This window comes from Macrobrachium nipponense, chromosome 43 (genome assembly GCF_015104395.2).
Source record: "Macrobrachium nipponense isolate FS-2020 chromosome 43, ASM1510439v2, whole genome shotgun sequence".
Taxonomy (NCBI): domain Eukaryota; kingdom Metazoa; phylum Arthropoda; class Malacostraca; order Decapoda; family Palaemonidae; genus Macrobrachium; species Macrobrachium nipponense.
In genome coordinates, this window is record NC_061104.1 from 12,887,630 (window position 1) to 12,913,058 (window position 25,429).

Genomic DNA, 25,429 nt, shown 5'->3' on the forward strand with positions numbered 1-25,429 from the left:
TCTCTTGCCTCTCAAGCCTGGAATAAGGAAGACTTCCTTTGTTAAGCCAAGTCATCAGAATGTGTCTTCAACAGACCAGGGTTTTTATGACAAGTATTTCATACTTTTTAAGAAAAGCGTTTCATTCACCTATTATGTCACAAACCAGGTTCTGAAAACATTTTCTTTTTGGTTACTGCAATTCTTTTAAGGCTTATGAAAATTTCTCTCAGAACCACATCCCAGGTGAAGGTTAAGATACCATGAAATCATGGCACTATCAACCTCCTTACTATTGAAAAGGAATCTGCATGTTACTAAAGTTTTGAATGCCAGTAACTGAAAGTGCCAAGCTATGCCAGCAAGAATCTTCCTGAAGATTATTACTCGCATATTAACAATTTTTCTTTAGGACATGTGGCAGTAGGTCAAATTTTATTAGTAAATAGGAATGGGGTTTCTGGAGACTCTCATCCATATCTTCTTTATTATCCCTTTTTATATTCAAATTGAGCATAAATCTTTTAGGTCATTGCTGCAGCTAACGGGATGGATAAATGTGCAACTGTCCTTTAAATTTCTGGTTGTACATATCATACAACCCATATGCTCAGAATCTCCATCAATTAACTATAACAAGTGCATTAATCATTTTGATTCACAAAATTTATGAGCACACTAGTAATAAACTTACAATGATATTACAATGCCAGCACATTTAGTCAGGTGTCAAAATTTGGGACATCAAACAAGATCTATCAATGATAACTTCTAACCTGGAGACACTTCTACTTACTGATATTTTGGTGAAGATATAAAGAATGAGGGAGAGAATGGCCAAGTAGGTCTGTATCCTACGTCCCCCAAACCTCTTCTTTGTATACTCTGGAAGTGTATTCACCTGTTGAAAAATGGGAACTGTCACAACATTTTTCAGATGAAATCAAATTTAATCAAACATTACATGCAATAAAGTTGCAACAATCAACTAACTTTTAAGAGACTTTTATGATGCAATTATTTCCCAAGTATCAAAGCAAAGTACGACTTTTAATTTACCTTCATAAGCAAGGGCTGCTTCAATGCAGAACGATTCTCCTTTGCCTCCATGCATTCCAACATGCTTGCCAAGTATCCATGTTATGATACATGCTACTAAAGAGGGATACAATATGCAAAAAGTGGGGAATACCCATCTAAAGGGATATTGAAGTTCGTTTAGCAAATTTAAAAGCCATGCACAGTAAGTGAGCAATACTGAAATATCTGGCACTTATTTAGGTCACATTTTGCCATCAATATATATCAACATTTGAGGACAATATTTCTAACAGCAGTCAGGCATGCAAAAGGTATACCACACCCTGGAATATTAATAAAATTTTCTGATCTCAGGTCACAGATCTGCATTTTAGGATGTCACAATACAGTGAGCAGAATCAAACAGATATGTTCAAAATCATTGTGGTGGCAAGAGCTTAAAACTATAAAATGCATAGAAGAGTCACAAGAGCTTATGTATTTACAACCTGTTACCCATGTAACAAGTATCATTGAGGAAGCTAAATTAGCAACAAGAAGCAAAATGTTGTCAATAACAGTTCATAGAAATTGTGAAATTGAGATATTCATTTGTGCCTCTTCCATGTTTCCAAATCAATCAATCCGTCACGAGTATTTTACCAATAACTTGACCCAAACCTCTTTAATAAAAACTTGTTAACACTCACATGAGAATAAGTATTGAACAATTTAACATCAAATAAGTTTTTCTATTGCATTAAGTTAGCTTGACCCATGCTTTTCATGGTCTTCTGCAAATATATAATAAACATAACCAAAGTGAAACAAAAGGAAGCAAGTTCAAAGTAATAGCTGGAACTGGCACTTCAGATTTGAAAACCAAATAATTTGACAACAAATGCTTTTATTATGGAAGTTTCCATATAAAAGACCTTAATAAAGTATGTACACTCATACAGCTTCTATAATTGGAAATGTAAAGTTTTCACATCCAAGCATATGGTAGCCATAAAGTATCATCACATAAAGGGATTTTGACGAAGGAAAAATCTATTTCTGGGGAAGACCTGTGTCGCCCGGTGAAAAGATCCTGCTTTCCTCTTTTCTAGACACATAAATACTGTTCTGTATTTGGAAACAAACCACAAACTCAAAACAAGACAGTGACGCATTGGTCAGAGCATGTCAAATTAGTGTACATACTTAGTTTTCTACAGTATTCTTCTTTGTTACAAATGCATTAACAAACTGATAAGTAGATAAATCAATGTCAAAATTTGTTTTGAAGGGAAATCACGTTATCCTTAACCCTGTGTTTTGACATGTTTATAATTGCACTTAATCACAATTTATAATAACCAGTAACAAGATGCAAATTTGTTCCTACAGCATCCACAAAGATGATGAGAATATTTCTAAATCCTTCCAGTAAGTAAACATTTCTAAATCTGGCAAATAACCTTAAGTTTCCAATGGAACCAATTATCCTAATAAAGATCACAAATATCAACCTACGTCCGCACACATTATCATCCAAAGACAGTACTATAATCATTTGAACACCCGTGACATGATTTTCCACTTTTCAGCTGTAATTTTTACTTACAGTGAATTTATACAATTTAAATTTGAAAACACTATATGTATTAAATTATTACATATTCATACTTTTGTGTCAGTCATAAACTTTTGACATTTTTTTTCTATTTAAATCTAAATGTCCAGTTCATGAGAACAGATTCAACAGTATACAAATATTAGGTTGTGTAAATTTAACCGAATGATTGCCATTCTCTAAACGCCTTACAAAACAGAAAATTCACGGTCAATCATTTTTACAATCCAAAATCTTTTCAGTACATTAATATTATCAACTAATTCCACAAAAATAAATTTAATACCAACATACAGACAAAAAAAATATTGGCAATGTTTTAAAAATGCAAAAAACTCAGTTTGCATCCCAATGAAATTACGTATTCATAAAAATACTGTACTCTCATTTATTAAAGAAGTTAAAAAAACTTTAAACATATAATCTCTCAAATTTACTTTTAAAAAATACACGAAATCATGAAAAGCCAGGTTTGACAACTTTGAAAAGCAGGACAGAAAAGCACTGTACTCCTACATAAAATCTTATGATGCACACTTCTTCAATATCTTAATGTAACAGTAAATACGTGTACTGTAAAATGAAAATTTACAAATCACAGTACAAAGATACATAAATCAACTCTGAATTTGTTCTATTTGGTAATTCAAGATGGGCTTTTGAACAACATGGTCTTTACTATGATATTATTTCATTAACAGTATATCAAAGACGTGATTTTCTTTGCTATCATTACATGGATCGTTTGGAACAAAAATAATTAATCTACACAAAAGAATCATGCTCCATCACCAATCACCATTGAAGACAAAATGATTTACAAGCGATAAGTATAATTGTACAAAGATGCAATTATCACTGGCCTCCTTCCAGTTAAGGTCATTACAGAATCAAAAGAAGGTGCATTTCATGTGTATATCATCTGCATGTTTCATTCACCAAACATTCATACATTCATCACATGGCAATCAAATTCTTGTGTGTAATTCAAGCATATCTAAATAAAAAGCAGAGCAGCAGCATTCTTGTGCGACTGGAATTATCACTTAATACTCTAATCTGCTGTGGGATACAGTTTTACTAAAAGATGAACCTTAAGCCTCGAAGATAAAAAAAAAAAAAAATGATGGATTGTTGTTTAGCAAATCACAAAATCCTAGAGACATGGTAAAGCATAAGCGTCAGCATGCCATCGATTAAATACGTGGTATGTATGACTAGAAAATAAAAATAATGGTCATGCAACTTAGTTCATACTGGTACTTACCCCACTTGCGATGAAAACAGGCAAGAAGACCCATCCTAAAAGTTGCAGCAAGACGAGTGCCTGTGAAAGCACAGCAAAAACAATTAATTATTAACATGAATGCAAAATACAGTGCAAGTAAATCTTAAAATTAAGAAGGTCATATAATATGTACATATTTCTATTTCTACTGAATTTTGACATACTTTTCAAAAATCCCCAAATCTAAAATTCACATTATTGTAAAAATGGTATTGAATTTTTAATTTCTAAAACTAGATCAACTGCAAGTATAAAACATACAGAAGTCTCAGAGAGAGAGAGAGAGAGAGAGAGAGAGAGAGAGAGAGAGAGAGAGTTGAGAGGAGAGAGACGAGAGATGAGAGAGAGATGGAGAAGGAGAGGAAGATGAGAGAGAGAGAGAGAAAATGTTATCTGGAACTGCAAACGCTCTACACATCAAACTTGTATAAGAAAATTTACCTCATCCTCTTCCTCCAAATATTTTTTTTGTTTAGTCCAAAAATTAAGTTATCATTTATGATTTGTAAATGAACAAACTTAATTTATTTTTATAAATATTTCTAACTGGTAATACGATTGACATCCTTCCTTTTAAGTCTTGGTGAAAAAATACAGGATCCTTCGAGGATTGTCTAGACAGGATAAGTGCTGGAGCCCTCTCTAGGTACAGTCATTTTCTTCTGCCTATGCTTGCACTAAACATTCTTGCATTTTATTTACACATTCTCTCTTTTCCCAAATACTGATACTAGGTACTATAATAGATTCACATCAACCGTGCATTTGATGTCTAGGCCAGTCCCTTACGGCGCTCCTGATTGGCTGTTGATAAGCCAGTCACAGGGCTGGAAACTTTCAGTTTCTCTCAAGAGTTCACATGGATAGGATCTATGTTCCACCTCTCCTGAGGGATTAGTCTTTCAAAAGTATCCCCCAGGAGAAGTGGAACATACATCCTGCCTATGTGAACTCTCGAGAGAGACAGAGTTTCCAGCCTGTGATTGGCTTATCAACAGCCAATCTCGAGCGTCGTAAGGGACTGACCTAAACATCAAATGCACGGTTGATGTGAATCTACTATAGTACATCTTCCATTGCAATGCTGTGACAGGTAACAATCAATCTCATGCTAATGCATCGTGGAATGGAACATTGGCCAAAGGCCAAGCAAGCCCTGGGACCTAAAAGGTTATTCAGCACTAAAAAGGAAATTGACAGAAAGTAAGATGAGAAAAAAAGAGAGAAAATATGAATGGTGGGAGAAAAAATTGTGTTGCTGCAAGGGGCCAGAGGGAAACAGCAAAGAACCTTACGTATTTCCTACAGCGCACTGCGTGAGGTGCACTGACTGCACTAACACAAACCGTCTCCCCCCCACCCCCCCTCCGGAAGCTAATGTACTGTGAATAGTAAGGAACTCGCTTTGCGAAAGTTACTTTTTCAACTATTGATGTAGCTTTCAATGTCACACGGATAGTTAGGCCCATAAAACCTACAGGGACTGGTTTCTAAACGTTCTAAGGTACCGTAGACGTGGTAGTGGTAGTATACACATCTAGCTTCGTATTTTATTTTGCCTCCATGCGCCTTCCCGGCATTTATTAGTTCTTAACACACATAAAAATGAGAAATCGATGGTCTTTACTGGCAAGAAAGGACGATAGTACTAATCGGTACATATAAACTGACTTATATTGTGCCATTATAAGATTGAATCGCGCGAGGTGATCATAATGTCGTTGGTTCGAGTGTACCACAAGCAGACTTACAACCAATTCAAGTTAGCAATGCCTGCCAATTTCAAGTCATATTTGGTCCCCAGGGAGGAAGGGGTGAGTGTGTGTCGGTAATTCGCAAGAAATATATAACTATATCCCTATAAGATTCATAAGATGCATAATGTTCGTCTACCAGATTAATACAACATACAATTAACAATTTGCCATTTTTTTTATTAAATTTTTTAGTGTAGCTACCTAAAATTCTTTTATTTTTTTACTTATTTGAGAGTAATTTACAAGAAAATTGCTCTTTTGCTTGTAACTCGTGGACAGATAACGAATCTATCATACGAAAATCTCTGAAAAATATTATCTTGAAAAAAATAGATGAAAACTAGTATCTTGACCTGGAAAAATTCCTGAAAACTTACGAAATGTTTTAAGTTTGTTATGCATTAAGATATCTTAATGCATAACAAACTTATCACATATGTGATGTCTGTTACGTATTAAGATATAAGTTTGTTAAGCATTAACAGCCCCTGACCGAAAGAAGCTTGAATTACAATTTAAATACAGCCGAAACAAATGTTGAAGAAATAATTATGGCAGAACTTGACGCTAGAACATATACATTACAAATGCGAAAAATATACACAGGCCTCGTAGCAATATTTTCAGTGCCTTTGCTACTGCCATGTGGAACTGATTTTGCCGTTTGCTAAGCAAATGACCTCAAACGCCGATATAGGAATGTCCCATTGAAGAAGGAAGTCGCAGCGGGAACTTTAGTGTCAATATTGTGATTTTTTCCGGGAAGTGAGCCATTGCTTCTGATTACACCAATGTCCATATAAATAATCATCACGAGGCAATTGTACCTCACAATTAAAGTCGTCGAGTGAGACTATTCACTTATTTTCCAAATCTTGTTGCTTGTGAGTGGTGAGTCATTCAAGCTACATCAAGTTGTCAAGAGCTGCTTTCAACAGAGGATAGAAAGGAAATAAATGATCCTCACGAACAAAGAGAATCAATGATGATTAAACATGCAAAAGAAAAACTTAAGGTAATCATACACACAAGCACAATGAGAGAGAGAGAGAGAGAGAGAGAGAGAGAGAGAGAGAGATGCATATGGCACTGCCAAACAATTCTCTCGGTATTGCTGAACAAAGAGTCGAAAGAAATGTACGAAAAACTTGAGAGAGAGAGAGAGAGAAGAGAGAGAGAGAGAGAGAGAGAGAGAGAGAGATCGTATTTCCAAGTAATCGCTTCGGTATTGGGCACAACAAAGGGGCGAAACTTTGGCACCCGACCCGTCTCGGCAATCATGCATGAACGCGCTCGCGCTTCCACTCACAAAGCCTTCGAAACGCACCCAACCAAAACAGCAGCATGCGTAGTAAATCCCATTCGCTACGTCCACTTTTCAATACGCGATGAAAAATGGCCGAAGCAGCGTTCTTTCACGGCAATGCAAATAATTTATAGTCAGCGTTCCTGAAACTTTATTATTTTTGCGATCTTCCTACAATAACCACTATTATTATTGGAGGACGTCAATCTTCAAGCAACTGCACCACTTTTACTCCTATGACGACCAATAGTACTATAGTATTTCTTATGCTTTTCTTTTGGTAACCAGCTTTAGTCACTACAATGGGATGGGAACTTTAGGCCTAAGGCTAAACGCTGCGGCCGATCAGGTCATTCAACGGTGAAAGTTGAAACAGAATAAAAATGTTTCAAAGTTGTAGGCCTAATTGGAGTAAAACTTCTAAAGTTGCACCGTGAAACAATTACTATTAGAGGACGGTGGAAAGTAAGATGGAAGAATAAGATCACGAACGGAGGTACAGTAAAAGGGATGAAAGAGATTGCAGCTAGGGGCAGAAAGAGCGCTGGCAAGAACCTTAAGTAATACCTACGGTGCACGGCGTGAGGTGCACTGAAGTCACTGTCACCCCCTACGGAACGTACCCACTCAAGTTTCTATTTAAGAACTGCATATCTATCTATTTTCGGCACCTAACAACAAGCTATCGCCACGATTTTGTCATTCAGCATTCTCAACAAGGAAAAGAATAGGCATAAATGACTATTTTACGACACACACACACACACACACACACACACAGAGAGAGAGAGAGAGAGAGAGAGAGAGAGAGAGAGAGAGAGAGAGAGAGACTGTAGTACTTACGTTGAATTCGAAGGCCCCGACACCTATGCCAGCAGCCGCGCCCGAACCGGCTAGGCCGATGAAGTGCTCAGATCCGATATTACTGGCAAAGAGGGAGGCACCAACCTGCGAATAATAATAATAATAATAATAATAATAATAATAATAATAATAATAATAATAATAATAATAATCTAATAATAATCTAATAACAATAATAATCATAATATAATCATAATAATTAATAATAATAATAATAATAATAATAATAATAATAATAATAATAATAATAATAATAATAATTTAGTTAGAAGCAGCAGAAAGGGTTGCGAATATTTGTTTTACACTAAGGTACTGTTGCAGTTGACATGGGACTAATAAACAAAAACCTTCTGTGGAAATAGAAGACCTAATAATTAAGGAGCTAAAAAGCTATTAGATCCAAACTTTGGAACTCCATTAAGACAGGTATAAAACATTTCCTATGCCACAGTTCCCTTAACCAGACGAAATGTGGAGAACAGGGCAATGTAGTATTAAAAATACGTAATAATTATTTCCCGTATAACACTGAGTTTCCAAAATAATTTTCTACATGGGTAAGCTCTCTTTCTCTCTCTCTTTATCTCAAAATATTATATATATATATAGATATATATATATATATCTATATATTTAGTTATATATATATATATATAGTATATATATATATATATATCATACATACATATATTATAAGATGTGTCTGAAATAGTCAATAGTCATCAGTCATCATATTCAAATTATTACAACTCGTTTCACATTCTGACAATAGATATGTTATTTGAAATTCCAACACTATACATCTTTCATGTGCTTTCACTTCCACGGATCTCCAATTCCCGAGTGGCTCGTTGTCTTCCAACTATTCTGGCGCCCTCTGGAGCCCAGCTGAAACTTTTTAATACTATACTCCCAGGGGTTGTACGTAGGACAAGTGCAACCCAGCTCCGCTGCACTAATAGTATAATGTCATAACAACCGTCTTAAGTCTAATGCCTCAATCGGCCAGTTCATCTTTCTGCGCTATCTTTGCTATGTCTATGATATGTCTTCCAATGCCCTGGCTTACCAAGAAACCATTTCAATTCCCAGCAAAGGACACGATAAGTGTAAGCTGGGCTGACTTGCTATCACATAGTGTAATTTACCGTTGGAGAACATGTTAATTGTTTGTGTAGTACCTCAGTTCGGAGAATGCTTCGTCATATCTAAGTAATAGTAATTAATTTTTCAAGAGTTTACAGACAGTTCTGCCTTTTCAAAGATGAGTTTTCACATTTATCAGTGTGTTCATTTTTGGACAAGTCTTGCTTGGTTTTCCTCTAGACACACCCCTACTAGGGGAAAATAAGTTAACTATATATATATATATATATATATATATATATATATATATATATATATATATATATATATATATATAAAGAAAATTCCCAAGTTTCGTCCTCCAATGCACCCCATCTTGTTTTACAGTATTATTTTTTGCCGTTTAAGTTTTTTTTTTTTTTTTTTAAGTTCAAACTCCTAATTCCTGGTAACGGTATTTCATATATTTTAGGCCTTTTTGGGCTACATACAGTGTAAACTTTTTCTCTTTACTTAATAAACGCTCTAAAAAGAGGTCCACTGGGGGACGAAACTGTTGGGCATTTTTTAAGAAAAGCATTTTTCATTTTCCTATGTGGAATGCAATTTCATTAACATATCTTCGTGTCTAAGAAGATTATCAGTACACCCCCACACAATATATATATATATATATATATATATATATATATATATATATATATATATATATATATATCTTATCTTACATTCCTCCTATACGAAGAAGTGGTCCCACAATTGTTGAGTCAACATAAAAGCAATAAAATGTGACGATAACGATAAGATCTAGGGTAAATTTATCTGTGATTTTCAATCTAGAAAGCAAATTTCAGTTTTAAAACCTCTGGAGGACGAAAACATAAATAAATTTATCTTTAGGTGATATGACATCATTATCATTTGCAACTAAATATTCTTAGATAGACTTTTTTTTAAATGAATTGTAATGTTCTGGATTAATATTCTTTTATTTTAAATTGTCCCAAAAATCATAATACAGTAAATATTTATCGTTTCAAAGTGGATCGAAAACCTTAAATAAATTATTAGAAAAAATAATCAAGTGTAAAGCTTAAAAATAACTATAAAAAATAAATACAATAAAATAACTGAAAAAGTAAGGGGAATAAATCAACTTCCGACCAATAAAGAACAAAATTAACAAAGGTAAAAACTTCTTGGAAAACGGTATAAGTATCCATAATGAGCTTATAAACAATTAACATTCCTTGGCTATTACCAGTCATTTCTGAGAACTGAGGCGCACAAACAACTCATATGTTCTTCAACGGTAAATCACACAAGATACGGTAACAGTCAGCCCAGCTTATAGTACTTGTATAGTGTCCTTTGCTGGGAATTGAAGCCATTTGCCGTTAAATTGAGTATTTTATTTATTTTTCATTCCACAAGCAAATGAAGAAGCCGACTGATGATATTTGTAAAACTTGGAAAATTAAAAAAAAAAAATTTATCGTAATGAATATTACTCAGTATCTTGAAAGTGAAATCACGGCGATGGTCAATAAAACGAAAATACAAAACTTGGAATAACTTATTAATTAAAACAAAAACTCTTGAATAAAATCTACAAAAACTGTCGGCGGTTTTGTCATTACTTACTGCTCCTCTCTCTCTCTCTCTCTCTCTCTCTCTTCTCTCTCTCTCTCTCTCCACTAGTTACTTTTACCGTTTCAACAAATACTATTCTCTTTCTCTCTCGTCATTCATTACTGCTCCTTTTTCGACAGATATTCCTCTCTCTCTCTCTCTCTCTCTCTCTCTCTCTCTCTCTCTCTCTCTCTCTCTCTCTCTCTCTCTCTCTCTCTCGTTATTAATAAATGCCCAAGTTTCAACAAATTATATTCCCCCTTCATCATTAATTACTGCTTCTATTTCAACAAATCTCTCTCTCTCTCTCTCTCTCTCTCTCTCTCTCTCTCTCTCTCTCTCTCTCTCTCTCTCTCTCAATTACTTTTCCCGTCTCAGCGAATCCTACGCACACTCATTCTGGTCAAACCAAACTAAGGAACAACCCTGATCTGGATGATTCATTCCTCCAACCTCCGACAAGGACGGCGGTAGTTCTCCCTCCAAAGCTTTGTTTGCCTTTTAAATCAAAGACATCACGAAATCTAACGTGCATTATGGAGGTGAAAGCCCTCCTGCTTGCGAGGGAGGGTGAGGGGGGGGAGTCAGTTGCTAGCAACAACAATAAACAACTTGAGGTAAGGTCACACTGTAACTAAGGGGTGCATGCTCCTGGTAACTTTCCACGCTGATGCCAGCAACACAGACTGCTAGCAACAGTGTGCTAGTTCTCTACGTTGTGTCTGTATGTTGGTTACGTTAACCCACGCCGGGATATTTCCATTGCTAAGGCACTGGTACTCTAGGTATTCCGAGTTTTATAACGTTGTTAGTTTCAATGGGTGGTTTACTCTTTTAGAGCAAGTCGGATGACCACAAATTTAGTAAAATGGCCCCTAAATACCTTAAGACCAGAAATGAGTTAAAATGGCTACCAAATACCTTTAAATTACCAGAAATTACTTAAAATGGCCACCAAATACCTTAAAATTGCCAGAAATTACATAATGTGGCCACCAAATACTTTTTTAATTACCAGAAATGATTTAAAATGGACACCAAATACCTTAAAATCACCAGAAATTACTTAAAATGGATACCAAATAGTACCTTAAAATTACCAGAAATTACTTAAAATGACCACCAAATACTTTTAAAATTAACACAAATTACGTAAAATGGCCACTAAATACCTTGAAATTACCAGAAATTACTTATAATGGCCACCAAATTACTCAAAAACCGACACGTAAAAAGAAGAAGAAGAAAAAAAAGTCATATCGTCAAGACCACCTCTAAAACTCTGTGACGTCACTTGGATCGTAATGCAGTTAGTACCCTACAAAGACCTAGGTGCATTGTTTGCAGAGTACCGTCATTATCAATTGCAATTGACAAGGGACGAGCCTGAATTGATATTCCGTGGCACGTCCCAGCTGTCGGAAGGGCAAAGAAAACCTCACGAATGTATATGGGTTAGCATCTATTTATGGGTGGGTATGACTGTTCGTGGAACGATGACCGTGAAAACGCGTACATTTTTTTTCTTTAATTTGAATGTCTGGTCACATCGAAGTTTGGATATCAACCAACGATCGTGCTTGGGCAACTTTTGGGTATTGATGAACGTGCGTGTATATAGATACAGTAATAGAAATATTTTGTATGACACGAGTGCTTTCATGCGGCATTTCACTACAATTGTTTGTTTACATGGAGCTCTGACAGAAAATCTACCCCCAGCTACCGTTAAATTATACGAATAATTCGCCATTAATTTCGATAACCGAAATAGAAAATGGGTTCGATTTACGACGAACATGCTCTAAAAAAAAAAAAAAAAAAAAGACAAACATCATTATCTACGTCATGAAATATAAATCAGATTTTGATTCAAGCGTTTCCACAAGCTTGAAATTTTCGCGTTTCTTTTAGCAAACGAAAGAAACAGCCAAATGACTACTAATGAATTTAGCGGACCAGATTCTACCGGAATATCACTACCCCACATTCTACATGTGGCAATGCATGAAGGCAATCACCCTAATATTTAGGAAACGATAAGCTCACAGTGAGGCATACCTAATGACAAGCGCTTTGCATCTCAATGAATACATCAATACATGCACTTCGGTTTCATGGATGGTCTTAGCAACTGGTTTTGAAACGTGGCATGCAAATGACCCATCAGGGTATCTATCTGCCTTGATATTTAATCGTCAAAACCTTCATGCAAGCCTTTAACTAAGCGCTCTTTACTAATTAGGAGCAGCAAAAACAAGTGGGAGCTAAAAGCATGGTATAATTGATTAGGTAAAGTTAAAAAAAAAAACTAAATAAGGCACTGAACAGGGAAGCGCAATATGGCCATGATTAGGGCTACATTAAGGATTTACAACAAATACCAGAAGTGATCTTTAATACTTTCCTTAATATCTTGGTAAAACTCTGGTTAATTCATAAGCAGAAATCGATACAGGAGGTTCTTTCCTTTAATATTTAATGGTACATGTTAGAGGCAGAGACTTTTATATTAAATAATAAGGAAAAGTAATAAAAAAAGGGTAATAAGCCCCTCGCCATTTCTCACGTTTCCTAACTTTAGAACAGACATATTCGTCTCAACCTCAAAAGACCCAATTACCTAATAAAAGCAAGCAACGTTTTATGTATATTACAATATGCCTTCGTCTAGACAAGGCGATATGGTACATTACTAATTGATCAAACTTGATATTTAGAAAAAAAAGTATATTAAATTAGTACAGAAAATCGAAGTACAGTATTTCGGTGCCTCTTGTACTAGCCTCGAAAGCACAGCCATGCGCATTTCACGCGGCGCTGCAAGCAATGCACAACGAACGAACGCAAGCAGTCTCACCCAGCACCATGTCATGAGCTTTGATAGGCACCCTTACAATATTGCGCAAGCTCAAAACGGTCTCCTACTGCGCAAAGTATTTATGGTGTCTGGGGAGTTTCCACAACATACGAGCTCAGAGGAGTAATTGCATTTGCCACCACTTTGGGGGCTGAAAGCACTCTCGCCCAATGCTCAAAGAAGTCTCGTCACACTGCACGAGCTCGAGTCAATTTCAGCAAGAAATCCAGCATTGAGGAAAACGTCCCATATACGATTGGAACAATCTTGTCAAAAATGAGAGAGTTCGAAGCCCCATCCGCAAAAAGTACGTGCTCAGACCAGTCAAAGCTGCAAGCAAAAGAATAGAACATCTCGCCACAGTCAGTTCAAAGCTGTCTCCTTCAAAGCTGCATAAAAATGAAACATCTCGTCAGAATCAGTTCAAAGCTGTCTCCGCAAAAGAACGAGCTTTGCTCAGTCTTGTCAAAACCAGGACCCAAGTCCTGTCGCAACATATAAGCTGCAAGCGGTATACAAACGTAACAATCTTGTCACAATGTAGGAGTTCACAGACGTCTCCTCAAAACGTACGAGTTCACACCAGTCTTACCAAAACATAAGAGCTGCGACAGGCGTACGTCGGTCACAATCTTGTCGAAATGTATAACTTCAGAGCTGCCTCCGAAACACGTACGAGTTCAAAATAAACTTGTATACTAAGGTGTTGTACCTCTATTAACTGAACTTAATATAGAATTAAGGCCAAAGACCAAGCACTGGGACCTGCAAGGTAATTCAGCGCTGAAACGGAAATTGACAGTAAAAAGTCCTAAAGGTGTTAAGGAGGAAAACCTCTCAGTTCCACAATGAATCGATTGCTAGGAGAGGCTGGAAAGTAAGATGGAAGAAAATATGAAAGGATGTACAGTAAAAGGAACGAAAGGGGTTGCAGTTAGGGGCCGTAGGCACGCTGCAAAGAACCTTAAGTAATGTCTACAGTGCACCGCATAAGGTGTACTGGCACTACACACCTCTATTGATAAATCGGCTCAATTAAACCCTTACGAGCGCGGAACCCTTGCCAGAAAAGCGTCCACAATTTAAATGAATTCGAATTGGAATTATTTTAATTTTCATTAAAGAAAATATACAGCAATGTCCTTCCAGGACTAAAATATCATTCAATGATGATAAATTTGATCAATTTAGTCTGCTGTACTATTACCAAGACAGTTCCTCAAGTCCAGGCTGCCAGCTGGTAACATAACTGCAAGATCTGTTTCGGTACAATAAATAAGCCAAAGATTAAGTATATCTTAGTTTAACCAGACCACTGAGCTGATTAACAGCTCTCCTAGGGCTGGCCCGAAGGATTAGATATTTTGAAGTGGCTAGGAACTAATTGGTTACCTAGCAAAGGGACCTACAGTTTATTGTGGGATCTGAACCCCATTGTATCGAGAAATTACTTCCTAACCACCAGGAACATATTCCGATTCCACGTTGGCAGAGCAGTAATCAAACTCGGGACTACCGAATCGGAAGGCGATCACGTAAACCACTCGTCCAACAAGGAATTAATAAATACGCTCACTTGCTTTGAACTCGTCATCCCTTTCTTACCATTATGAAACAATGTTCATGGATGTTTCACAAACGTCAAATTAAACTCTGAATAACTCAAACTTCTATATTTTCCTTTTCATTTCCTTCGACTATTTACGGCTGTAGAGCAAAGAAACTTCCATTATTTATGGCTGTAGAACAGATAAACTTCCTTCACCTATTTACGGCTGTAGAGCAGATAAACTTCCTTCACCCATTTACGGCTGTAGAGCAAATTAACTTCCTTCAATTATTTACGGCTGTAGAGCAAATAAACTTCCTTCAACTATTTACGGCTGTAGAGCAAACTTAAAACTTTTCAGATACTTCTTGTAGGAAAGCAAATTAATTCTTCAATATTTACGGCTGATAGAGCAAATAACTTCCTCAATTATTTACGGCTGTTAGGAGCAAATAAACTTCCTTCCAATATTTACAGCGTAGAGAAATAAACTTCCTTCAACTATTTACGGCTGTAGAGCAAATTAACTTCCTTCAACTATTTATGGCTGTAAAGCAAATTAACTTCCTTCAACTATTTACGGCTGTAGAGCAAATAAACTTCCTTCAACTATTTATGGCTGTAGAGCAAATAAACTTCCTTCAACTATTTTTACGGCTTGTAGGGCAAATTATTAACTCTTCAACTATTACAGCTGTAGAGCAAATAAACTTCCTTCAAACTATTTACAGCTGTAGAGCAAATTAACTTCCTCAATTATTTACGCTTTTGTGTAGACGCAAATTAAAACTTCCTTCAACTATTTACGGCTGTAGAGCAAATAAACTTCCTTCAAATATTTACGGCTGTAGAGCAAAATAAACTTCCTTCAACTATTTACAGCTGTAGAGCAAATAAACTTCCTTCAACTATTTACGGCTGTAGAGCAAATAAACTTCCTTCAACTATTTACAGCTGTAGAGCAAATAAACTTCCTTCAACTATTTACAGCTGTAGAGCAAATTAACTTCCTTCAATTATTTACGGCTGTAGAGTTCAAAATACTTCCTTAACAACTATTTACAGCTGTAGAGCAAATTCCAACTTTCCTTCTGTACTACTTACACTGGCTAGAGCAAATTAACTTCCTTCAACTATTTACGGCTGTAGAGCAAATTAACTTCCTTCAACTATTTACGGCTGTAGAGCAAATTAACTTCCTTCAACTATTTACGGCTGTAGAGCAAATTAACTTCCTTCAACTATTTACGCTGCTACGAGCAAATTAACTTCCTTCAACTATTTACGGTGAGACAAATAAAACTTCCTTCAACTATTTACGGCTGTAGAGCAAATTAACTTCCTTCAACTATTTACAGCTGTAGAGCAAAATAAACGTGAAACGACAAAGGTAAGAGTAGGTACAAAACAGAGGAACTAAAATCGCTTTTGCCCAAACCGCGACTAAAGTTTTCCTTTCAATGGTTTTAAAGGCGATTGCTACCTATTTTTTTTTTTTTTTTGGGGGGGGGAGGCTGGTCTTCGCTCGTCACCATCAAATCAATAGCTGGAACGGGGGACATTACCGATGTGCCAAGTGAGAGATTCAGGTAATAACTATAAGCTTTAATGTGATGGCGATCAAGTGATGAGAGCAACATCTATAGTGATACAGCGCCCGTGAAATTAAGAGTTTTCAGTGACACTTAATCCTACGCATTAGCAAATCCGTTACAGTTACTATTCTCATCAAAATGACGGAACGATAAAAAGATTATTTTTCCACCTATCTACATTTTGTTTCCTGGTGTCAAATTCTCAAAGGACATCGAGTCAGGGAAGAAGATAAATACTTGATAAAAAATTCAATTTTCTTTCTCATTAAAAAAAAGAAGAAAGAGAAAAAACTTACAGATTCACTATCTCACAAAATAAAAAATAAACAGACTCAATATTTCACTAAATTAAAAACACACACAGACTAAATATATGACTAAATCAAAATTATCACTAAATCAAAAATAAACAGATTCAATACATCACTAAATTAAAAACAGACTCAATTAAAAAACTGACGAAAGAGAAAACACACACAAACTCAATATATAACTAAAACAAAATTATCACCAAATCAAAAATAAACAGATTGAATACATCACTAAATTAAAAACAGATTCAATTAAAAAACTGACGTTCAGTGTATCACTATTTAAAAAACAGATTCAATATATCACTAAATTGAAAATAAACAGAATCAATACATCACTAAATAAAAAAAATAAACAGATTGAATATCGCACTACATGAAAAACAAAGATTTAATACATCACTAAATACAAAACAAACAGATTCAATATATCTCTGAACTAAAAACAAACAGATTCAATGTATCACTAAATTAAAAACAGATTCATTGAATCACTAAATGAAAAAACAAAGATTCAATATAACACTAAATAATAAATAAACAGATTCAATGCATCACTAAATTAAGATAAAGATTCAATACATCACGAAATAAAAAAAATAAACAAGATTCAATATATCACTAAACTAAAAACAGATTCATTGTATTACTAAATTAAAGACAACCAATTACGGAAAATAAATTAAATCCACAATCCCCTCCAGTTCTCAAAAGAGGAACCTTATTGATGACCATTCTAGGAAAAAAATTCTGAGCCGACGTCACCAATTGATATGTCCGTTCGACTTTCAGAGACATGAAATTCAAGTCTTTCTTCTGGGTTCTTTAAGCCAAAGATGTGACATCTAAAAAAAATTTAATGTCTTTTATTTTCTTTAAAATAAACCAGGCCAGCCAATTCCTTTCAAACTCTTTACTGGGGAAAAGAAATCTTCGTCGATGTCATGACCCACATAATCAGTCCGAGTTGAGTTGAACATGGAATTTAGGCCAAAGGCCAAGCACTGGGATCTATTAGGTCATTCAGTGCTGAAATGGAAATTGACAGTAAAAGGTTTGAAAGGTGTAACAGGATGAAAACCTCGCAGTTGCACTATGAATCAAGCGTTAACAGAGGGTGGAAAGTAAGATGGAAGAAAGAGAATATGAAAGGAGGTAGAGTAAAAGAAACGAAAGTGGTTGCAGCTAGGGGCCGAAGGCAAGCTGAAAAGAACCTCAAGTAATGCCTACAGTACACCGCATGAGGTCCACTGACTGCACTACCCACCTACGGGGCATGGCATAATCAGTTTGCCTCAAAACGTGGCGTTTCATTACCTGTCACAACCACTTGTGCAGGTATCAACAGAGATTTCCTGACTTAACTTCAGATAAATGTCCAACTTTGTGATTTACAAACATGCCCTCACTGTCATACACACACGAAACACAAACCACACACACACACACACACACACACCTACAGTTGAAACTGTTCATCATTATCTCTAACTTTTCTGTACATTGTTGCCAACAAGATAAAATTATTTCTGAAAGGACTTTAAGAACAACACTTACGTCGACTTAAGGATAATATGACACCAATATAAGAACTTTATCATTAAAAACAGAATAGAATAGAACACAGAATTTAAGCCAGTATCCAAGCGCTGGGACCTATGAAGTCATTCTGCGATTAGAGAGAAATTGACGGCAAGGAGGTCTGGAAGGTGTGAGAGGAGGAAAACCTCTCAGTTGCATTGTGAAATCATTGTTGGAAAGGGTGGAAAGTCCGATGGAAGAAAGAGAATATGAACAGAGGCACAGTAAAGGGAATGAAAGACGTTGCAGAGTATTAAAAACAGAAAGCAAAGTATCAGTATTTAGCAACATCCACTTCCAAGCACATTGCTGAGTTTTCATCATTGTGCGAAGTTTTTGCCTAAGTGAGCCTTTTTTGCAAAGCATCTAGTTTTTTTTCTACGATTCACCTAATGTGTGACATTATCCTCAAAATCGCCATTAATCATTTTGGGTTGCGTCATTTATTTTCTATAGCTCTTATTCATTGTTTAGATTCTTTGTTATGAATTAAATTCTACATAGATTTGTGATTGTAATAGCCACACTGCACTCTGAACTTCTCGAATTCTTCGCGCTTTTTTTTATTATGCTTGTCACTACAAAGCCTTTAGATCCAAGTGCAAGAAATATGAAGAAATTATAATGTCCGTTAGCGGCAAACTAACCACCGTCATCATAATAACGACGGGGTCACGTTGCCGACCTGACCACGAGAAGGATGAAAGTCTATTACCTCTCGAACATACATAGATATACCTGTCGAATTCAGACATATTCACTAGAGCTGGAATAGGCCTATCCTCACCATTGTAGCCGAGTGGGCAATCGGTTTTACTGCTTTTTAGGCTGAAATATGTTATATTTTCTTTTATTTTATATAATTTCTACTCAATTCCTTTTCTAATTTTTTTTTTATATTTTTACTGGAAGCTTGAGTTTAAGGTGCATGGTCTCATGTCTAGGGCACCCAATATGAATAATAATAACCACTAATTTTGGCTCTAAAGAGGGGCATTTGATTAAATTCAATTGAATCATCGGCGTCTTCCTACGTCAACCATTGCCATTTTACAGAGCTCATCATAACGAAGCCTTATTTTAATGACTAGGACAGTGTAACAAACAAAGTAACCATTTAACATACGTAAAATAAAAAATTTAAGTGCTTTGGAAGATCTGAAGTACCTGTGACCATTTTTAGGAATGACTTTCGGGTTATATTGCAGTTCCCAAAACACTGCCTGCTGGTGATTCGTGTGTGTGTGTGTGTGTGTGTGTGTGTGTGTGTGTGTGTGTGTGTGTGTTACAGCAGACACACCTATCACCCATCGATCATTCCAGCCTTTCCAAAACGTATAATTTGAGTAAGACTTCATAATTAGCCACAAGTGGCAGGGCTACAAAACGCGTCGAGTATGGAAAACGTATTTAATCAAATATTCATCAAAGAGAAAATGAAAACCGACCTGTCTTAGGGTCGGCAATGACCTTGAATGCATTATGGCACCAAGTCAATAATGACAACAAAGGATCTTTTTCTTGGAACATTTCCAAAGTTACTAAATTACTTTATATATATCGTGAAAGGCACGGAAATGTTAACTGATAACTGATAAAAAAAAGAGAGAGAGAGAGAGAGAGAGAGAGAGGCACAATAATTCCGCTGCTACGCAAATTTCCCTCACATTTCCTGACATGGAATGAAACGGTGGATAGCAAGACGGAAGAATGGGAATATGATGAGAGGCACAGTAAAAGTAATCAAAGGGGTTGCAGCTAGGGGACGCTGCAAAGAACCTTACGTAATGCCTACAGTGCACCACGTGACGTGCACTGACGGTACTACCACCCTCCGGGATATTTCATGACATACAAATGAATTATTTCACGATATAAAAGAACGGATTTTTACAATATAAGATTTAATAGTGGGTATTTAATTTAACTTACGATTTTTATGACAAGGCTCCAAGAGTACTTTTGGAAATGTAACCAAGGTAATTGATAGTAGTCATATCAGTTTATTATATAAATCAATCACAATAACTGTATAGTGAAATCACCAAGAGGTGCCCTTGACGCAAATGAAAACAAATTATCAATATTTTTCTGTTTTCATGTTTGTTTAAGAATAACAGGGTTGTTTACTGATGAATTCAGCAAAAATGGTATATGACGCCAAACCCCAAATTTTTTTTTTTTTTTTTTTTTTTTTTTTGAGGAGGAGGAGGAGGAGAAGAGGAGGAGGAGGAGGAGTTCATTAAAATTGGCAAAAATGGTTCCTGCGGCAAGACAGTAAAAATCACATTTGGTAAACACGTCTGAATACCCGCTAATAAAAGTTATATATTATAAAAATCGATTTAAAGATAGCAAACATCATAAATCTTGATATGGACATAGGTAATGACTCATATTAAATTACCTTCATCTACTTTGGCATCTACGAATTTAACCAATGCACAAAAATGTCAAGACGATGTGTATCATTATATTTCTTTAACTAAACCAATGCACAAAAATGTCAAGACGATGTGTAACATTATATTTCTTTAACTAACTTATATTACAATTCTTCACCTACAACAAAATAACCCAATTCCTTAAAAAAATAAATTAATAAAAAATAAAAAAAAATAAAAATCGATCACAATGAAGGTGCCATAAACTAACTACCTTCTATATTTGTTTCCAATGGGTATGTATTTAATATATAACATGTAATATAAAATTTAGGCCAAAGGCCAAGCGTTGGGACCTATGAGGTCATTCAGCGATGAAAGGGAAAATGAGAAGAAAACCTGGCAGTTTCAATTGTTGGGAGAGGTTGGAAATTAAGATGAACGAAACAGAATATAAATGAAGGTCCAGTAAAAGGAATGAAAGAGGTTGCAGCTACGGGTCGAGGGGATGCTGTAAAGAGCCTCAAGCAATGCCTACAGTGCACCGCGTGAGGTGCACTGATGCCACTACCCTCCCAGAAAGGAGAGTTTCCAATGGGGTCACGTATAAAAATTAAAATAAAATTAAAAACCGAATTAACACCTTTCTTGGTAAAGAGGTGAATAAAATTAAGCCACCGTGACATCACAGATTTTACTTATAATTAACAGTCGTCAATACGGATAATTATGCTCAGCTCGGCAGCCAAATTTAAACTCTGGACTTCTTGTCGCTTTCGTAACTTCTGCTTCTTATCACTGACGTTAAAATCAAGCTTATCGACCAAAGGACGGCAGCAGAAAATTCTCTCTTGACAATGCATCCTTAAGGGCTATTTTTGAGTCGACATTTTGAAGTCTTACTGATTAGTTGTGATTTTCGTTTACTGCAACCCTAGTTGGTTATAACTTAGCTGGCTTTGTGCCAGCGCGGGCTCTTCCTCCTAGGACAGCCCGTAAGATGTAACCCTGCACAAATCTTTACAAAAAATAATTGTAGCAACGAACAACACGATGAGAAATGAACAAACATTGTAAAATAAAGAAAAAATAACTATAAAATCAAGAGAAATTTAAATAAAGAAAAAAATTTAAAATGTAAAGAAAAACTAGAATACAAAATCTTTAATGGAGAAAATTTAAAGAAAAAAATTCAGTTAAAAAAATGAAATAAAGAATATAAATTCTCAAAGAAAAAACGCAACTTCATAGTACCTTAGATCTTATTTTTCAGTCGTCTTTGTGCGGTCAGATAAGTTCATCAGAAATGAAAGCTCACCTCAGAGGGATATTTGAAAGTTAATTTTAATACCAGCCGAAAATATTTTACTGAGGATTGGGTGACCTTGAACGCGAGAGGTTGTCTCCTTGCATTTCATTTATTTATTAATCTATTTTTCTTTCTTTTAATAAGTGAGATCTCTCTTTTTTTCATATTTCCCTTTACCTACTCTTCGAAGATACAATACATTACTATTCTCCTTGCATTCTAATATATTTTTATCTTTTGATTTATTTTTCTTTTATAAGTAACATCTCTTCTTTCTGTATTTCCTTTTACCTCCTCTTCCCTCTTCCTAATTAGCACCATATTCTTTGGAAGCTTGAATTTCAAGTCCATGGCACCCTGTGGGCTTTGTCCATATGAATAGGTTTCGAATAAATAAATAAATGCATAAATAAATAAATAAATAAACAAATAAATAAATAAATAAATACATAAATAAATAAACAAATAAATAAATAAATAAATAAACAAATAAATAAATAAAGCATCTACAGAGCAGATGTCTTAGAAGAGGGTATTTAACAACTGACCATATCCAAGTAATTAACCAGCTAAAGGAAACTTCAACAGAGTATGACAAACCACTATGTATGGCATTTGTAGACTATGAGAAAGCTTTTGATTCTGTCAAAACTTCAGCAGTGATGAAAGCCCTTCAAAAAGCAAGGAATAGATGAATCTTACATGTTAGAACACTTGAAGATATCTATACGGGTAGTACAGCAATCCTAAAACTACATACAGACAGTGAGAAATTTCCGATTGAGAAAGGAGTTAGACAGGGGTCCCCCATAGAGAAGTTTTTTAAGAATTTAGAAAATGTAGGAATTAACATAAATGGGGAATACCTTAACAACTTGAGATTTGCAGATGACATAGTTCTATTCAGTGAATCGGGGGAGGAAGCGTAAAAGATGATAGAAGATTTTAATAGAGAAAGCAGAAATGTAGGACTGAAAATGAATATGAGTAAAACTAAGATAATGTTCCATGAAAAAGGAGACGCACAATAGATGGGTTATGGACGAACCTCTAGAGATTGTTAATGAATATACATATTTAGGACACAGTGTTTCCCCAGGGCACGAGACAGAAATTAAAAGGAAAAGCATGGGATGGAGAGCTTTTGGTAAACAAAAGGAGATTATGAAAAGTAAAATACCACTTTATCGAAAAAGAAAAGTATTTAATCAGATGGTCCTACCAGTATTAACTTATGCATCAGAAACTTGGAGCCTTACTAAAGCCTTGGAATACAAGCAAGTTACAACTCAAAGAGCTATGGAAAGAATGATGATGGGAATTGGGAATAGCACTAAGAGACATAAAAAAAGCAACATGGATACGAGTACAAACTAAAGTAGAGGATATTCTATCAAGTAAGAAAAAGAACTGGACGTGGGCAGGACATATAATGAGAATGTCAGATAATAGATGGACAAAAAGAACAATAAAGTGGATCCCTAGAGATTGCAAACGAAGCAGGAGAAGGAAGAGAGGATGACGGATAGACGAGTTAAGAAAATTTGGGGATATAGACTGGCATAGAAAGACCTTAAAACAGACGGGAGAGGAAGCACATGTCTGAGGCCTTCGTCCTCCAGTGGACATATATATATATATATATATATATATATAGATATATATAATATATCATATACATATATAAAACCAAACAAACGTGTGGCATGTGTTTTCATCATCAGCTGAGGCCACAGGAAATATTGAGAGAGAGAGAGAGAGAGAGAGAGAGAGAGAGAGAGAGAGAGAGAGAGAGAGAGAGAGAGAGAAATACGTACATGACGCCATGGAAGAATTTCCTCACTGAAAAAGAACATACAATTTCAATCCCTCTCGATGCCTCCACATCTGCATAGAAATAAAGGTTCTTCACCTTTGTATACAGATGTATCTCGGTAAAGGGGTAAGTAACATTTCTGTTGCTCTCCTCTCTCTCAAATGGGGTATGAAATAAGATTAATATAAATGAATGATTACAGATTGGTTATTAAGATGAAAGCAAAAAATGATATTCCCCGCTCAATTAAGCTCGGCATTATTCAGATTAAAGCGGCATTAATCAGATTAAATGCGGCATTTAATTACGTCCACCTGAAATCTTGAAGAGAAGAGAAGAGAGAGAGAAGAGAAGAGGAGAGAATAGGAGCGAGAGAGAGAGAGAGAGACGAGAGAGAGAGAGAGAGAGAGAGAGAGAGAATGCAGTACTTTCCGCCTATCCATCTGGAGAGGACTAAAACCCGGCAACGTATGAGAGAAAACCCATTTATATAAGGTAGAAAGATTGGATGTGATTATTATTATTATTATTATTATTATTATTATTATTATTATTATTATATATTCAGAATAATGAAATACCAAATCCTGGTATGACAACGTAAAAGGTCAACAACACAGTACATGTGGAAAGGACATATCATTATTATTATTATTATTATTATCCAGAATAATGTAATACCGAATGCTGGCACAGCAACGTAAATGGTCAACAACACAGTACATGTGGAAAAGACATATTATATTAATCAGAATAATGTAATACCAAATGCTGGCACAGCAACGTAATCGCTCAACCACTCAGTCTATGTGAAAAAAAAAATCGCAAGGTAACGAACTACGGATCTCAGTGGAAAAAAAGCTTCTATGGAGGAGGCGCGCGCCATAATCCGTCGGTCCACTAGAACCAGTATGGACGCAGCAAAGCTCTCAAGGTCGAACGTCTGTCTGTCTGTCTGTTCGGGTTGGCAAATTTGGAGCTCCTATAAACCGGCTTGGGGCGCCTCGAGAGAAACTCAACTAACTCACTTTCAATCGAAATCGAGTTCCCCCATTTAGGATAGACGATCAATGAAACCTGTATACTGAGCAATTAAAACAAAGTTGAAATAAGCTGCCAACATGGGTCTACTATAAAAAAAAAAAAAAAAAAATCTGGTGAATACTTACCGGTAGCCACCACATGAGCCTTCCAGCCAGGAAGTAGCCGGTTACGGTACCACGGTTGGGCCGGCACATGGACTGCAAAGATAAAGATTTGTTACGTAAGTTCAACGGCAAGAAAAATAACATTCAAGATGAAAAATTAATATTGTGGAAGACGTACTTAAAACCAATAGCTCTTATGAGAACCTATGAGCCACAAAATATGAAGTTACACTGATAAATTCAAACATTTCTCTCTCGTCTAATATATATACTAGATTTATAACATATACACACACACACAATATATATATATATATATATATATA

General features: G+C 35.6%; 1 protein-coding gene across 5 annotated transcripts in view; it reads right to left on the reverse strand.

The window, feature by feature from the left end:
• LOC135213537 (sodium/glucose cotransporter 1-like) overlaps positions 1–25,429 on the reverse strand; it is a 289,323-nt gene that overhangs the window by 235,128 nt on the left and 28,766 nt on the right. For 2 of the 5 annotated variants that reach the window (XM_064247467.1, XM_064247469.1), the window contains exons 2-5: positions 25,125–25,196; positions 7,812–7,916; positions 3,885–3,944; positions 776–880 (exon numbers count right to left, since the gene is read on the reverse strand). In XM_064247467.1, the coding sequence (XP_064103537.1) occupies positions 776–880; positions 3,885–3,944; positions 7,812–7,916; positions 25,125–25,196 (342 nt within the window). Of the gene's footprint in view, positions 1–775; positions 881–1,038; positions 1,344–3,884; positions 3,945–7,811; positions 7,917–25,124; positions 25,197–25,429 lie in introns of those variants that run through there. The other 3 variants (XM_064247470.1, XM_064247468.1, XM_064247471.1) reach the window with 2 other exon arrangements.